General features: G+C 38.7%; 1 protein-coding gene across 4 annotated transcripts in view; it reads right to left on the bottom strand.

Annotated features, from left to right (window-relative positions):
• LOC146317873 (rho GTPase-activating protein 29-like) overlaps window positions 1–16507 on the bottom strand; it is a 44548-nt gene that overhangs the window by 12698 nt on the left and 15343 nt on the right. The window contains exons 3-9 of one of the 4 annotated variants that reach the window (XM_084731596.1): window positions 11301–11444; window positions 4346–4442; window positions 3353–3425; window positions 3042–3102; window positions 2264–2413; window positions 228–292; window positions 11–121 (exon numbers count right to left, since the gene is read on the bottom strand). In XM_084731596.1, coding sequence (XP_084587722.1) covers window positions 11–121; window positions 228–292; window positions 2264–2413; window positions 3042–3102; window positions 3353–3425; window positions 4346–4442; window positions 11301–11444 — 701 coding nt within the window. Of the gene's footprint in view, window positions 1–10; window positions 122–227; window positions 293–2263; window positions 2414–3041; window positions 3103–3352; window positions 3426–4345; window positions 4443–4911; window positions 5223–5304; window positions 5684–11300; window positions 11445–16507 lie in introns of those variants that run through there. The other 3 variants (XM_084731597.1, XM_084731598.1, XM_084731599.1) reach the window with 3 other exon arrangements.

The following is a 16507-nucleotide window of genomic DNA, read 5'->3' as shown; positions in this document are numbered from 1 at the left end:
TCAGTCTTACCTGTATGAATTTGTTCGTCTGAAGAGCCATAGCAGTTTGAATAAGCAGCTGTTTGTATTCAATGTCGTTCTTGAATGTGGAAATGTAGATATCACTGAATGGCATGTAGTCCTTGCAGAAATTAAATACATAAATTAACATCTGAATAATAATGTCATACAAATATTCACAATAACAATTCATTCATTCTGTTAAAGTAATAATGCTCGTCTCTTACCTGTTGACTGGCCAGTGCCTTTGCAGATTCAGCCATTTTGGCATAATTTTTGGCATATTCAATATCTGAAAGAAAAAGTCGTACAAAAGGAAAATGAATTATTAATGTCTGTAATCCTTGTCAAACAGGGCTGTCACAATATCAGATTTTCACTACATGATTAAAGTTGCCAATAGATTTCACATACAAATGCGTACCTCAAGTGCAATTACACTTAATAAATATTGAAAAGGCAACCAGATGAACAGATATACAAAAGAAGCTGGGAGGATTTAAGAACATGCAGTATGAGAGGCACTGAGGTATTTACATAACATTATCATATGTGTATTATTAACATGATAACAATATTTCATTTATCACTGTTATCATCAGTACATTGCATCATCCCTACTGTCAACTAATGATTACCTACACTTTGGATAGCATATGTATTGCATTTAATCTAACAGAATAATGATGGTCGAAAATGAACACAGATTTTACACTATTTGAACATATTCTTGTCGTTACATTACGTTTTACAGTATATTACATACATCTCGTACTAGTAAATGTCACTTTGGAAACAGCAAACAGGCTGGCAAATGGTTTCTGTACTGACTGCAAAGTAACTACAGTTTCTCTTTTCTCTTGGGTCCCAAGTCATTTGTAGCTCTCCACAGGCATGTTAAGCTAGACAGTCTGGTTATTAATGTAGTCAGTTAAAGCTTACGCATAAACAGAATATCATATTGTGAATATGCACTTAAAACAGAATGATAGAATATCCACAAACAGACTGATTTTGACATTCCAGATGTCTTGCAATAGTAGATTAATATTCTGTAATATTTTGATATTCCTAAACTTAACAAATATAGGATGTGTAGGAAAAAAATCTGCACTTTGATGAAGTTTGCTTCTGAGTATGAAGGATTTAAGCCCTTATTCCTGACTGACTGAGCTGAGCTACCTTCTTGAAGACCATATTACCATAACTAAATGGCTGCAAAGTGCCCCCAAACTGTCCTGCCACTTCTGAACTCAATTAACACTCAAAAGGCTTATAATGGCTCTCGGGTCTATTTGCAAAATGCTGCTTCAGCCCCGAGTCAAATACAATTTACAGATAACTCTCTTTATCTCGTTTCAATTTCAATGTGACACAAGATGGAGTAAATTTTTTGCCACAATATTACAGTGAAAGGAATAGTTCAGATTTTTTTAAGTGGGGTTGTTTGAGGTACTTATCCTTAGTGAGTGTATTATCTACAGTAGATGGCGGTCAGCACACCCTCACTTTGGAGAGGCAGAGAAGGAGCTAAGCAATGTAGTTCTGCAGACATGGTCAGGTTCTTAAAAAAGAAAAAAAAAAAAAACTAACAATTTAAGTGCACGCTATATTTAGAGTATTTTCATGGCTTAATCTTGTTGTCCAAAAACTTTTTCCGATTGGAAACCACTTTTACAAAAGACAAACATCGCTCTCTCAAAAGCCACTAAATTCCTTCTGCAAAAAAAAGTAATTTTACCTTGCAGAACTTGGAAGTTGCTGGCCTACCACTGTCTAAATCTGTTTGTTTGATTGTGTTATTGTGTGACTTCAGTGAATCAAAACTAACCCTTTAAAACATGTAAGTCACACAATAATACTAACTAACAAACCGATCAAGGCAGCAGTAGACCAGCTACTTCCATGTTCTGCAAGGTAAAATTTTTGCCAATGGGGCTTGGTTGAACAAGAGAGAGCAATATTTGGTTTATATAACAGTGGTTTCCTATCAGAAGTTTTGAAAATATAGTGTACACTGTTATTGATTTCTTTTTTTAGGTTGCTAAAATACAGTTTGCTGCTGACCATGTACACTGTTTAGTTTCCTACACAGGAACATCTGTTGTTTTCCCCATCAGTTGTTTTCATGCAACCCCATTTCAAATAATCCAAACTATCTCTTTAAAAAGTTAGCAATCATCACATCCTGTCATAAAATATCTGGTATGTACTAATACAGTAACCCTCTGTTTGCAGTCCAGTGCACAGTCGATAGCCTCACCCATAGCCAGTCGTTTCTCCAGCCAGGCCAGAATGTCTTTAATATACTTGGACCAGGCCTTGGCATAGAGCAGAGCAGACTCCACTCCGCTGTCATTCTTCAGCAGGGTCAAGTCGACTTCTTCCTCCCGTGACAACTGCACCTCTGGGCCTGAAGAGCCAGCGGAGGAGACACACAAATCAAAATAACATGAATTGAAACACATGGTATCAACCAAAAGTGTTGGATTGATGTGTCTCAGTTCTACTATCCCAACAGACATGTGTGGGAGGGAAATGAAAAAAACACACACAAAGGTTAAGGTTGACGATGTGGGAGGATATGAAAGTGCCGGGCATCTTTTAAAATAGTCCAAAAGAATTATTTTCTTTTTACTGGTTACGCTGTGATGCACCTCTCGGCTGCCCGCCATCTGATTTAACACAAACCCCATGTGTTTCCCATCCCACACAGGACTACTCCTAAACAGGCAAGGAATGTCAGATATGTGGACGGAGAGGGGAAAACGAGCAGCTAGTATGAAAAAAGCAGCAGAAATAACAGGGGTGGAAGCAGAGGTTTAAGGCGGGTCTACCTCAGGCATTCAAGAGTCCAAAGCCTAAATCACTCAGCTAACTCTCAGGCTGACACTCCAGGGTGCCCTGGGCTACAAAGCAACCATTAAATGCTTTGTACAGCAGCCATTAATAGCTATTACATTTCATGATTAATTTACTTTACACCCACAATGCTTTGAGGTAAACAACGGAATGTGATGTGTGTGAATGCTTACACTTACCCACAAGGTCAGTTTTCTCTGAAACATATCCCTCAGGATCCACAGACAGATTGTCAAAAGACTGTGAAAAAGACATTTGAGATTATAAGGAGGGAATCGCAGACATACAATCAGAGTTAAACATCAGAAGCAGCTGGGTTTTCGACACCCCAATTAAGAACAGAAAGCACGTCTTTGAGGCTTTTTTAAATGGAGGCGTGGTAAAATTGCTGCTTTAAGTGCAGCCTTTTGAAAACTGTCATGTTTGAAAACAAAGCTTTGAAAAAAAAAATACTGGCTGGAAAGCTGGGAAAAGAAAGATGGTGTCTCACCCTGCTTCTCCTGGTCTGGGGGTTCCCCAACCCTGAGCCACTGTCCACATCTCCCATAAGGAAGTCAGAAACTCTGAGGGGTAGAAGTGATATAGATGTAGGTCAAGTACACAGGACAAAATTACAACTTGTTCACTCTTCTCAATTCAAAACACAGATACATAGTCAATTCCAAAAAGTTGTGAAGCTGTGTAAAAAGTAAATAAACACAGAATAAGATGATTTGAAAATCCCTCTAGATACATTGGGGTTCAATGTTAATTTTATTTTTTTGCTTTTGGTTGGGCACGTGGGTCAGAAATCTACTATCCCCAAGTCCGTTTTTACTTGACCATGTACAAATAGATTCATTTATTAGTGCTTGTTAAATAAAAACAAGGACTTAAGTTAACTGCAATGATTAATCAAGGGCTGCGATGTATAAACTGTTGGAAAACAGTGAAAAATATCCATCCAAACTGATGTTTTGAAATGTCTCCTTTGTGTCTAAAATCTAAAGATATCCAGATAATTATGACAATAAATAACAAAGCTGGAAAAATCCACATTTGAGAGGCTGAATACAGCATTTTCTGCCATTTTTGCATAAGCTATATTTATCAAAATAGCTTAATAGCTTAATACTCTTTTACAATTTGCCCAGTTGGGCAAGTGAGTTGCCAGATTTACTTGCCAGACATGGCATTTTACTTGCCCCAGGCTGGCAGGCAATCTTTGTCACTGTACTGTATTCAAATGAACATAGGCAGGACTCAACAGTATTTATTTATGGTTCAAACTGACACACTTAATTGCATTTTGTAAACATACACTCATTCTGAATTTGATGCATTCTCTTTTATTAACATTTTTACCCAGTGCCATACATAAGACAGAAAGACAAATTAAAGGTTTAAAAAATGGCTGGAGTCAGCTCTGCTTTCTTTGGCTGCTACACAAAAAAGTAATAAAAAATCTAGTGGTGTTGAAAAGGTATACAAACATTGTACTCACACATTGCCGAATGTGAATGCCAAAGTGTCAATGGATGTGTGTATCTCGCCAAATATAGCTTTTGTGCTTTCTGGGTTCACTTCCTTGAAGTTAATGCCTGTGGAGAGAGTGATAAAATACGAGAACTTCAGCCAAAATAACATTGTATTACAAACCAGCTAATGTGTACTCAATCATTCAACAAAAGTATTTCGACAACTAGGCTTGTGTGTGGCTGGGCGATGAGTATGATAAACACAAGGATGAGAGGTCAAGCACGTGACATGTCAGTGAAACAAACAGCTAAATTAAAATCTAAAATCAACAACTATGCATTAAATGCAGATTAAATGTATGAGATTTTTCCCTAAAGTACTGTTTCTTTGTGCAATCTTCAGTAATAGAGGCCACAATTTGGCTTTTGTGGAGAGTGGTTTATTGCCTCTACAAGTGCTAAAGTTGTTTCAGGTAAGTGTTGACATTCTCTTCGTTGACAGACAAAAAGTCAACCCCCGGAGTGGGTTACACAGGGTGCAAACAGTTTAAAAAACACAAGCAATGAAGCAGAAGCAGTCTGAGGCAACGACCTGTACAGTCCACGTCTTCCTACCAAAGTAGAAATATCTTCTTCTGAACAGCTTCAAGGATCTTCCAGGATGGATATTCAAGGAATGTTCAGAAACAATCCCAGACTTTCCCTCCTTTGTTCCAATGTGTTACAATCCACCAAGTCATCTTCCATGTTCATCATGAGGCCATCGAAGCTCGAGAAATCTTCGAGAACTTCAAGCACGGATCTTTTCTCGTCAGGAAACGGTTTACTCAGCGAGAAGACATTTGCAGAAAGCAATCAGAGGAACCAAAGACACAGGCAGTGAAATCCGACTAAGCTGAATACTTCCTGTCTGCCCGCAACAGGAAACACTCACACAGCTTGAGCTCTATGACATTCAACTCTAGACAACCGTGACAACACTTACCTTTTCTCTCTGTAAGCTGTTATCGTTGTCTAGTAACCAGGACCAGAAAACCTTTACGGTGTGAATCAGTTCTTGAAGGAAAAAAAACAAACAAACAAAAAAAAAACCTCGAAACAGTTCCAGTTCCCAGACAGCTTTCTAGCTTTTGTGCTTCCATTTTCTCTTCATGAGGGCAAATTCAATCTGTATCAGAGGTGGTTGGGTAACTGTATATTCCCAACCAATGATGAAGCACAGAAGGGTCATGGCATCCTGGGTTTGGGGAAGGCAACCCCACGTTCCAGGGACACTCTTGAGGACACCGAAAGAGCAGAGACGCAGTGGTGCAAGCCTCCCTGCCGTGCACCTCCCTGGCCCTGAATGCTAGCGTACAACTGTGCACCGACTTCTTCCTCAGGACATCCTGTGGGTCTCATAACAATGATTCCAGAGCTCTGCCCCCCTTGTCACGATTGAAATATGGAAACTGCATCATTCAAGTACAGGGGCCATTGTTTTCTCACGGCTGAGTCGTAACTGGGACAATCAACCCCTGAAAAATATCTTTAGTGAGTTAAAGCATGTCACATAATTTCAAAGATTTTTTTCAAGCTTTTCCAGCCCCTAACAGCTGTGGCAAATTACATATTTATATACTTAAAATGATTATTTGACTTCTTCATCATATTAAACCAGATGGTATTCTGCAAATAACTTCAATTTCAATAAAATCTTTGCTGCTTTACCTCACTAAACTAAAACACAAAAAAATCTAGTAGGTTACACCTAATAATGTTATACTTTCTACTAACTACAATCCACACAGAGGTGAAACCAAAACACCTATGACATGGTCAGTGAGTGAGGGCACATCTTTGGTAAGAGATGATGACAGGACAGCGAAAGGGGGAATGAAGTGGCGTCTGCTGTTTACATCTCTAAACAATCTGTAAAGGGTAGCCAACTCAGTTACTGTAGCAATGGTGGAAAGTAACTAAAGTACTAGTGTTAACTTCTAACCTACCTTGAAAAATATCAATTTTCAACACCATTGTTGCAGAAATTTGCAGAAAGAACTAAATTTAAACTTTTATTATGAGATAAATATAACAAGGTTACAGCATGACAAAGAGAAACCTAACCATTTCGGAAACATCTTTTTTTTCCTCTTTAGATCAGGTCTTTAAAGATAACTAAATGATGTCATTAACTAATATTAGAAATCAAGTAAAGTCAGTAGTACTTTGTGTTAAGCACAACAGAATCTAAGTTAATTTACCACTTTCTGTCAGAGAGATGAGGAAGCAAGAAAGCACAGCTGGTATCAATACTGTGGAAAATGAGTATTTCAAATATTCACATATTGATATGTATCAATAAATCAGTATTTCTTGGCTATCAAGTTGGTGAAGTGGGAGGGTCGGCTTGTGTTTTGTGCTTATATAGTTGATTAAAATGTAAAAATGGGTGACATGTCATACTGTGGATATACATTATATATTGACAACCCAATAAAGATACATGTGAAAATAAATAAATAAATCAGTATTTCTGACAACACCACTAAGTACATTTACTCAAGTATTTCACTAAGTATTTTCCGTTTTCAAGCCAATGCTCATTGAAATAGCAACCTCCCAGCCTGGCGGGGGCAAATGAGGCTGAAGCAGAGGTGTCTTCATTTTGTGCCAAAGGCAAAAGTAACTGGGTTCTCTGACTTATTTTATTTCTTTATCAAAAAAGCGAACTATTCAGTCAGATAGTGATTTATTATCAGTTATTCAATTACAAGCCTTTGAAATTCAAGCCACAAGCCACACTTCATCCATACTCCTACCACTTTACAAACCTCGAAAACATTACAATAAAACTCAAGGGTTTTTAGGATTTCCTGCACCTGTATGAACCCTGTAATCTTCTCATAATTCTGGCTTGACATAACCTGGTTTCTACAGTGTGACAGATCATTCATAAAGCAAACTAGAAAGGGCAGAAATTAGTGTCCATTATCACTGAACAACATGCTTTTCTTTTTTATCAATTAAGTATATCTACAACATGTTTATCTGCATAGGGACAGAAAAATGTCTTTGACATGCACATATAAGATTGATTGCAGTAAACAAATGACACGCCTCCCTCCTCCCCTTCGGCTGCCAGCATCTTCCCCTGACAAAAGGGGACAGAGAGCAGGGAAAGAATTTCAATAAGTTGTGGAAGTTGACACTTTTATTGCAGTGCCCTGCAGTTTTTCAGTAGGAGGAGGGGAAAATGAACACTCTAAAAATGTGACCAGGAAAAGAAAACTTGTCTGAGTCTGGTCAAAACCAATTAAGAGTCTATGAAAAGATCATATCTTTGATGACACACAAACAGAGATGAAGTATGAGCAATAATAACACAATAGGTATCTCTGTCTAGTGTGAAACTCTTTGAATTACACAGCAGAGTGGAGCTGAACATGTCTCTTGCATTTCCAGGTTTATTAAAATTTGCCTGGTGTCAGACAACAATAGAAGCAGAATAGTTTGTGGACAACATCTACATGCAAGTGGCATTTGAAACTGGTTAGGCAACCATGTGTTTGGAGAGGGAGGGAGGAGGATTAGGTTTTCCAGTAAATTCTGGCAGCTGTCCAAATGCCCCAGGTGTCATGACCAAACATCAAAGAACAACAAGGACGAGGAGACGACACACTCTGAAGACACTGAGGCGCACGAGGCCTGTTATCATCCAAACCTTTGAGTTCTCATCTCTGACGTCTCACTGATTCATTCCTCTTTCAGCCTCTCCTTTTCAGTGCTCCTCTGGCTCCCTGGCTGTCGGTGTTGTGTTACCGACTGGCCATTAGGGACAGTCCAGCCGGGGTGTGCGGTGATGTAAGGCACCCCCTTGTGGACAGGCACATTTCCAAGATTCCATTAGGTTTGCAATTACTGTATTTACTGCAGGAGTAAATGACAGGTCTTTCCTTATAAAATAGGTGCAACAGGAACAAAAACTGTCCCACTGTACATCAGTAACATCAGTCTATCAGTATTTTTGTGCAATTTCAGCATACAATGTAATTAATACCTTGGTAACACTCTTCTCCAAAAGTAATATTGCCTTCATATTCACATATTTGGGTAAAACCTTGGCTGAGTGATTCAACTTTTTCTCTCAATACCAATGTCGATCTCAGGGAATCTGCTCATACTGAGTACCAATCTGATACAAAAGTTTTCTTTTACCCCCTTTACTCCTGGTATTAAAATGGGATCCAGATACATTATTTGAATAATTATTCTTTTGTTTTTGCCTTTGCCTTTGCGTTCTTGTTATCCTCATTGAGCTTGGACTTCTATCTAATATGAGGTCGAAGCAAATAATAATAAGAAATGCTGTGTACAACATTTGACGTCTTAATTATCTGTCCCTTCTTGTAAATTCGGCAAATGTCATACAGTAAGTTTCTTTCTTTGTATAAAAATATTGTTTCAGTTCATCCTGGTGTGTTGCAGTAAGCTACCAGTGTGTAGGCTACTCTGTGAGTAAATAAATTATGCCTTGTTTACAGCTGATTAGCTGCACACATGAGTGCAGCACACACAGTTATTTCTTACTATATATCATTCATTTCCCACCCCAGTATTTCTTTCATAATTCATCTTTTGGCACCTTCATGGCACAGAATAGACGTATAATCAGTAATTAGAGGCGTGTCTCTTTAAGCACTCTTGCTTGCTTGCTCTCTGAATTTGAACAACAACCCATATTTTGTGTTTTATAAACTAATCATATGTTTTTTACAGATGCCAGCACATTACACCCACCTAAGATCTGAACACAGTACGAGCCAAACCGCCTCCTGATGTGGTCAGGCAGATCCGATCACATTCCGATCACAATGCATTTACACCTTGCATTAACATGCGTTTTCCCTTATCTGGATAACATGTCTGGATACAAGTCGCATTTTGTGGAAATAGTTTTATGTGAGTTAAAGTGGAAATAGTGGAAATGTGCTTGAATCTATCATTATGAAGAACATGTTAATTAGACAGTGAAATGGCTACAGAACAATGACACCATCCAGATTCATATTGGCTCCCTGTGAACTTCACTTTCACTGTGAAAATTCTGTCTGCCACTGGGCACATTTTTTTCTTGGGAAAATAATGTCTCCATTATAGACTAAATTGATGAATAAATTCACATGTGATGGACAGTTCTTTGAAGGGAGTCAGATAATTTATTTCTGACAGCCACTCAAAATAATGGCATGTCGTTTTTTTTCTCCTCTTTTTTTTTTTTTTTAGGGGGTGGGAGTTACTAAGTTTATTGTGAAATAATCACAAGGATAATGATAGGGTAAGATCTGGATTCAAACTTTAACATCCCACCAATAATATTTCATTTCACGTGTTTGGACTTGGTTTAGCGGTAACAAATTACTCATGTTTTCAGACCTTATGTCAATGATCTACACTGTAAACATTGAACAAGGTGACACCATATCCCTCTGCTTTGTCAGTGAATTTAAAGTTACCTTGCTTTGAATGCAAATATTTGTGGTCATGAGCAGAGTGGTTGTCAGGTGGGAGTGAGCTCCCATTGTTCACTAAGAAGAGCCATTTCATAGAGTCAACTTATTTGTGACTGACACATCACGAAATTCACACTTTAACATGAGGTCAGGGATTATTGAACCTAAAAATAATATGGAAGCCATAAGCGGAAAAACTGAATTTTCAAATAATGCTAACAAAAAAACTGATGCCCAATCTGTTTATTAAGGTTAGAATGATACTGAGCCAACACACTGGATTTGATTTGTAATAGGGCTGAAGCTAACAATTATTTTCATTCTCAATTATTCTGCCAATTATTTTCACAATTAATCAACTAAAAATTAAACAATTAAAATTGTGAAAAATGTTCATGACATTTTCCCTGAGGCCAAAGACGCTTCATTTACTATAACAACAACTTACAATTAAGAAGCTGGAACAAGTCAATCTTTGAGATTTCTGCTTGAAAAATGACAGATATGATTCAAATATTAAATATTTGGTGACTAATTTTCTTTCACTCCACTCATTTATTAATGGACTTATCATTGCAGCTTCAATTTGCTTTAGCAAAAACTATTTTTTTTTCCCTGTAAATTCAAAAATGTTTAAAAATGAAACCTATTTGGTAGATCTTGTGTTTTACTTGAAACTTTGGTCTTCAACTACGCTTTATAAATGTCTACAGATGATAAAAATCTTCAATCGTTAGTCATGATGTCATTTTAACATCCTGTCGTCACTTAAGTCACAGTCTGTCCTACCACTAACATCTAAACAATGCCAACAATTCCTTTGACTGATAATATTGGATCTCTTTTGTGTCTACACATTGTCAGAGCACCACTCAATGGACCGCAGATGCAGACATGCATTCTTAAGCATTCTTAAGGAGTAGGTCACAACTCAGATGCTGAGATAGGGCAGGTGAGCTGTCAGACAACCACACACCTCACAACAACATGGTGAAAAGAAAAGAATGAAGATACGTGGACGTGCCTGACTGACAAGGAGCCTGCCAAGGGGCCTCCGCGGTCACTGAAATATGGAATGCAAATTACAGCCATGTCGTCTCTGCTGTGCAGATTCTTGTGTGCAAGTCAAGTGAAGAAATAGCCCCGCAGTGGATTGCGTTTCTAGCAGATTGAACTCATGAGCTGAGATTCCTTTTGTTTGTATTCATTAAGAAGACGGGAAATGGATCTGTTGCTGAAGGAATAACTTCTCATACAATGACCCTTTAAAAACAAATCTCCACGCCAACTCTAACCAAGCAGAAAGCTACAAAATATTCCTGCAGGGTATTTCCCACACTAGTCTCAAAGACTGACGGAGACCCTTAGCCTGAACCAGTAATACAACAATGAGATTTCACGCCAAGATATCTGAGCATCATCTGGGCACCTGTGTGTGTTTACTCACATGTCTGTGTGCTTCCATGCGTGCTGGTGAGTAGTTACTGACCTTTGACCTTGGCAATGACCGTTCCAGCGGCTCCCAGGATGTCCACAGAGTTCAGGGTCTGGTGCTTGCCGATGACAGCTTTGAGGACACGGAGTAACTCCGCCAAACGCTCCTGCACCACCTGCTGAAGATCTTCCACATTCTCTGGAAAAAGAAGAGAAGGAACAAACAGGTCAGTCAGGTTAAAGGCATAATATGAAACACTGTCCTAAAATAAACACTTTATAGTCTCATTTAAGAATAATCCCATACTATTCTGACATGGACCAAACAACGATTAATCAAAAAGCCTGAGCACAACTTGGTACAAATTGTTTTTGGCAATGAATGCTTGAATTAGCCAATGTATGTACAACTGCAAAACAAAAACAATGCAACAGTTGGTAGCAGTCCTTTTATAAAGTAAACAGGCCTATAATAAAATAAAATAATTATAAAATAATAATATTGTCACAGTCCAGTACAATATTGAGACATTTTGTTACATCCCTGACCAAGACCTTACAAAACTAACTAAAGCTTATTTAAATCAAAAACTCAACTAATCAAATTTTTTTGATCTATTAGTCAAAGTCACCCCATCACACCACATTTTGAGTCACAGGTCAACCAGTGACAAATGAATTCCTGGCATTCCTTTTGCATTTACCACACACATTACTTGGCAAATACTTTGACATTCTGAAACTATGAAACTCTACTGTCATCTTTTGTCTAAACCAGACGAACACCCTCAAGGCAAATGATACATAACACGTTCTGTTATGTTTTATCTATGTGTGCATGGTTGTGCCTCCAGATGAAACGTGTAAGATGGTTGTGGTTGAGTGACAGTGACTAACTCAGATGTTGCAGCATAAATCTACTGTGATGAAACCTCTTCTCTGCTTCCTTCGGGCAGAGTGACACCATGAACACCGGAAGAGGCATGTATGTATCTATGTAAACAGGTAACACTGTCTCAGTCACGGTTATAACATTGTGAGACAGATGATGATGACGATTACACAAATGATTGCGTGCTTCTTGTACTTTTGTGGTCACAAGTGAGGCACTCTTTTGTTTTAGAGAAATGTCCCAGTTAACACATGAGACAGATTTTATCTGTGCAACAGCCAGTGTTGAGTCCTGGTACAGTTAAGAGCCACAACTAAATGTCATGTTTATTTATTCAACATTTTACTGCTTAAGCATGCAATAAATACAACTGCGGTACTGAGTCTGAGTCTAATAAAATTTATAAATGCATACCATTAAAGGGGAACTCCTACTAAATAAGAATGAAGACATTTAATTTTAGAGGTGACTGAAGTGGCACACATGGTAGCAATTATGCAACCATTCTATTTCACACTGTCAGTTAATTTCTGCAAAAAAAAAGTTCAGGAAGATCTTGCATTTCTCTCTGTTACCACTGAGGTTTAAGAGGATGATACTTAAGGAGGAAAGGAATGTACAAAATTCATTCAGATTGCATCTCTCTTCGTATTTTACCAATCATATCACATCAGTCACCATACTATGGAAGGCACACCTTCTCTGGAGCCAGGCAGAACAGTGAAGGGTACTACAGAGTACATTTCTCTGTATATACATATTTTACAAAGGGTTTTTCATGAATGCTCTTCTTCACTGTATACTGTCATCTGTAATTGTTTTACAGCATCATTCAGTATGAAGATCTATGGGGTGGTGATAAATACATTAAACCAAATCTCCAGTCATTTAGGATGATCAAATATGAATATGGCACTGAGAAATCTGGTATTTTACCACTTGCGGTTCAAACTGGGTGATATGTCAGTCTGGAAGAAGTAAAGCGGATTTACAATGTGCTGTTTGACTGATATAGAACATAAGTTTCACTTTGTTTTACTTTTTTGGGATTGTTGCTACCTAAAATGCCTGATTTCCATGGTAGATTTATACAAGTTTCAGTGTTTTGAGTTGTTTTTTTTTGCACTGAAATTACAGGCGCAAGTGAAACTTGTTCCAGGGAGAATAAAACTGCACTCAGTTCCATACCTTATCAGTAAGGCTCAGCCCTATTCTGGTCAGTTGGTCGACTGATTGGTCCTTATGCTCCTGTCTGAGCAAATCTTCATCAGTTCTCATAGTCGCTGGTGTTACTTTAATAAGGAGAGAAGCCCTTTTAATCTATTATTGTCAGGGGACGAGACATATTCAGACCTGATAAATTTGATTTTTGACTGACAGGCAATTTAATGAACAGTTACTCAGTGCCAAACTAACTGACACCATGTCAAAGTACCAGCACAAATCACTATTACTAGCCCTGAGCCTCAGAGGACAGAAGAGGTGAGTGGATATAAATTTCATTTTTGATAACAACATATGTGTGGATTTCAGTCTGATAGACTCAATAATATATCGATACCAGCTGTTTTCAGACTCAAAAGGTGTTAGTTTTGCTTTTGTGTGTGTGTGTGTGTGTGTGTGTGTGTGTGTGTGTGTGTGTGTGTGTGTGTGTGTGTGTGTGTGTGTGTGTGTGTGTGTATTGTTGCTGTCTGCAAATTTACTAGATAATGCTAAGGTAGATAGTGCTTAAGGTAGCGGTATAGCTATGTGTGAAAAAGAAATGGTCAAACTGTTGGATGGACAAGACGTTTGGCATGACACAGAATTAAAAATAAATTAACTAACTAACCTAGAGCACTTGTCAAATTAATGTTACAGCGTGTTTTACAGACAGTTAAGCTCTTTGGGCAAAATGAAAGCCAGAAAGAAAAACAGTGAATCTTGTCTAAATAACAGGAGAGGAAGATAGTCTGTCTCCCACTCTGCTGCTGCAGGCTAATCAAGTTGGCACCAGACAATAGGTGAGTTCATGTCTCACTCACTGTTTTGGAAGAAGCAGGGACACCGGCTGGAAACCAAAAAGTCATCTGTTTTTCATCAAGGCCCACCCCACCACGCAGTAGGGTGAGATGAGAGAGACTGAATTTATTGGAACGTTAAAGGAATTACAGAGGGTGAGAAAATGAAGGCCTGTTACCCATTTGACTCCTCTCTTATTCAAACACACACACTTTAATTCTATTGGCTGCTGTAAAACACGGTGGAAGAGACATAATCCGCAACTGAGACATAAGCCTTGGCCATCTGTGACACTATTTCAAAAGAATGACAGGAGAGACAGACATTAATATAGACACTAGGCAAGAAAAGATGCAGACAATGATTACTGGGAAACATAACGGAAAGAGCACTTGACACGCAAAATGTGCAAAAATTAAAGGAAACAAACAAGTGCAACATCAGGGTCTATCTTTCTGGTCACTCTCTAGCTTCCACCCCTTAGGGAGGATTAGAGAAAAAATGATCCCTGACCCTGCACCACACACTTCAAGGTCCCCCCCCTTCGACACTGACAAAAGGCCTTCATTAAGCACCCTCCCCTTCCTTTTAACCATCCTTCTCAGTTGTGGTCATCAGGGTATTTTTGGTTAGCTCAGTGGTGTTTGAAGATCTTCTTATCAAAGGCGTGTGGTTTGGTCATTGGTATATGAGAACCACCCCAAATGAAGTGCACCCTTCTTAGCATGACCCAAGTAAAGCATAACTGAAGCTGCTGCTGTGGTGATGGCCAATTATCCGGCATTTTGAGATAATCAGTATCGGCTGATGCCTGTGCTCACAAGGCTGATAAACAAATAATACCAGCAGGCACATCTGCAGGCAGCCTTGTTTCTCCTTTTTTAAGTTTTAAGGTTTAAGAGGGTGGTAAAAAAAATGTTTGGTTTCGAGCCCTGTGCTATAGCTCCTGTGTATCCTGCTGTTATCCTACATTAACCTAAACTTCCTCAGTCACCATAACTTTTTCTAAATTTTCATTTTCTCCCAATCTACAGGACACTGCAACACAACTGGAAGCAATGCAAATGACCAAGTGAACAAACATAAGATTATTTCAGTTTTTCCCAATGAAGATGTCCTAACCTGCTCTGTGCATCAGCAAACAGGCTAATATGTGGTGCTTGTTTGAGAAAAAAAAAACACTTGCCCAGGTCCTGTTTTTGTCATGTCATGTGTCATGCACTGGATTCACCCTCAACCTATTCTTTGGTCAGAATTGATGCCGAAATCCTTGACGTTTTTGGTTTCCCTCATCAATGTCGTCAACTTGACCAGAGATGAAATAACTAGGTTGAAAGTGGGACATTTTATATGATCCACAGCACCATTTCATATCTAAAAGGGCAAGGGTTGGTGGGAAAACAAGAAGTGTTGGAAGATACAAGTAAGATAAGTGCCCCCTAACTGTATCGAAACAAGGCTGACTAATGAAAATTATGTTAGTTATGAATAAATAATCTGTACACTTCTGCAGAGGGGGAAACTGAGCAGCGCTGCAGCAGCATCGCTGTAGTAGACCTGTATCTGGGCAAGTTTTTGCCCTCCATCCCCTTGAGTACACTTGCTCACTGTATGGTAGGAAGCCGTGTGACAGCAAATCTAATCTGAAACCATTACTGGCAAGCATTTCATGTATAATATGTTATAAATGTACAGAATAATGGAATTATACATAATTTTTTCCTCTTTTTTGATTACAGCATTACATAATGGCCATTGGCTGCCCTGTTCTCCAAAGATCAACAAACATCGAACATTGGAAAAGCCATATTGGCTGACCACTACGAAGCACAGCAGTAATGTTGGTTAGGATCACCCATTTTGCTTTCCTCCGGAAAGAAAAGAATTTAATTAGACTAATCTGTTCTCCAGATAAGAGAAGGGCATACAAATTGTGAGGAAATAACAATAGCTGTGATGTTGTGGCAACAGAGACAGAAGGATGTCCTGCGCCAACCTGCTGAATCGGAACTGAAGCCAATCAGGGCATTTTGGAATGGACTGATATTGGCTGTATCTTTTGTTTACTGCCATCCACTGCCACCTGTCAAAGACGCGACACTATGCAGAGTTAAAACACTGTAATGGCATGGCAAACAAATAGAAAGCAGCCAGCAATTTCAATTAATGATAAACACACTGACAGCAAGCTTCAGCAAGCAAAGACCGTGTCCTCGCTAATGAGAGCAGAGCTGCATGGGGGTTAAAAAAACAATGCTTATCATGGCCCGACTCTAACAACATTTTGGACCACATCTCAAAAATACTGGGGGAAAGAGCCTCTCCAAATCCTGCATTTATTTCCTGCAACAAATTACACTTAATGCCAA

The sequence above is a fragment of the Lutjanus erythropterus genome, chromosome 12 (genome assembly GCF_056507025.1).
Source record: "Lutjanus erythropterus isolate fLutEry1 chromosome 12, fLutEry1.hap2, whole genome shotgun sequence".
Lineage (NCBI taxonomy): Eukaryota > Metazoa > Chordata > Actinopteri > Lutjaniformes > Lutjanidae > Lutjanus > Lutjanus erythropterus.
Note: the sequence above shows the minus strand (reverse complement) of the source record. Positions and strands in the feature narration are given on the sequence as shown.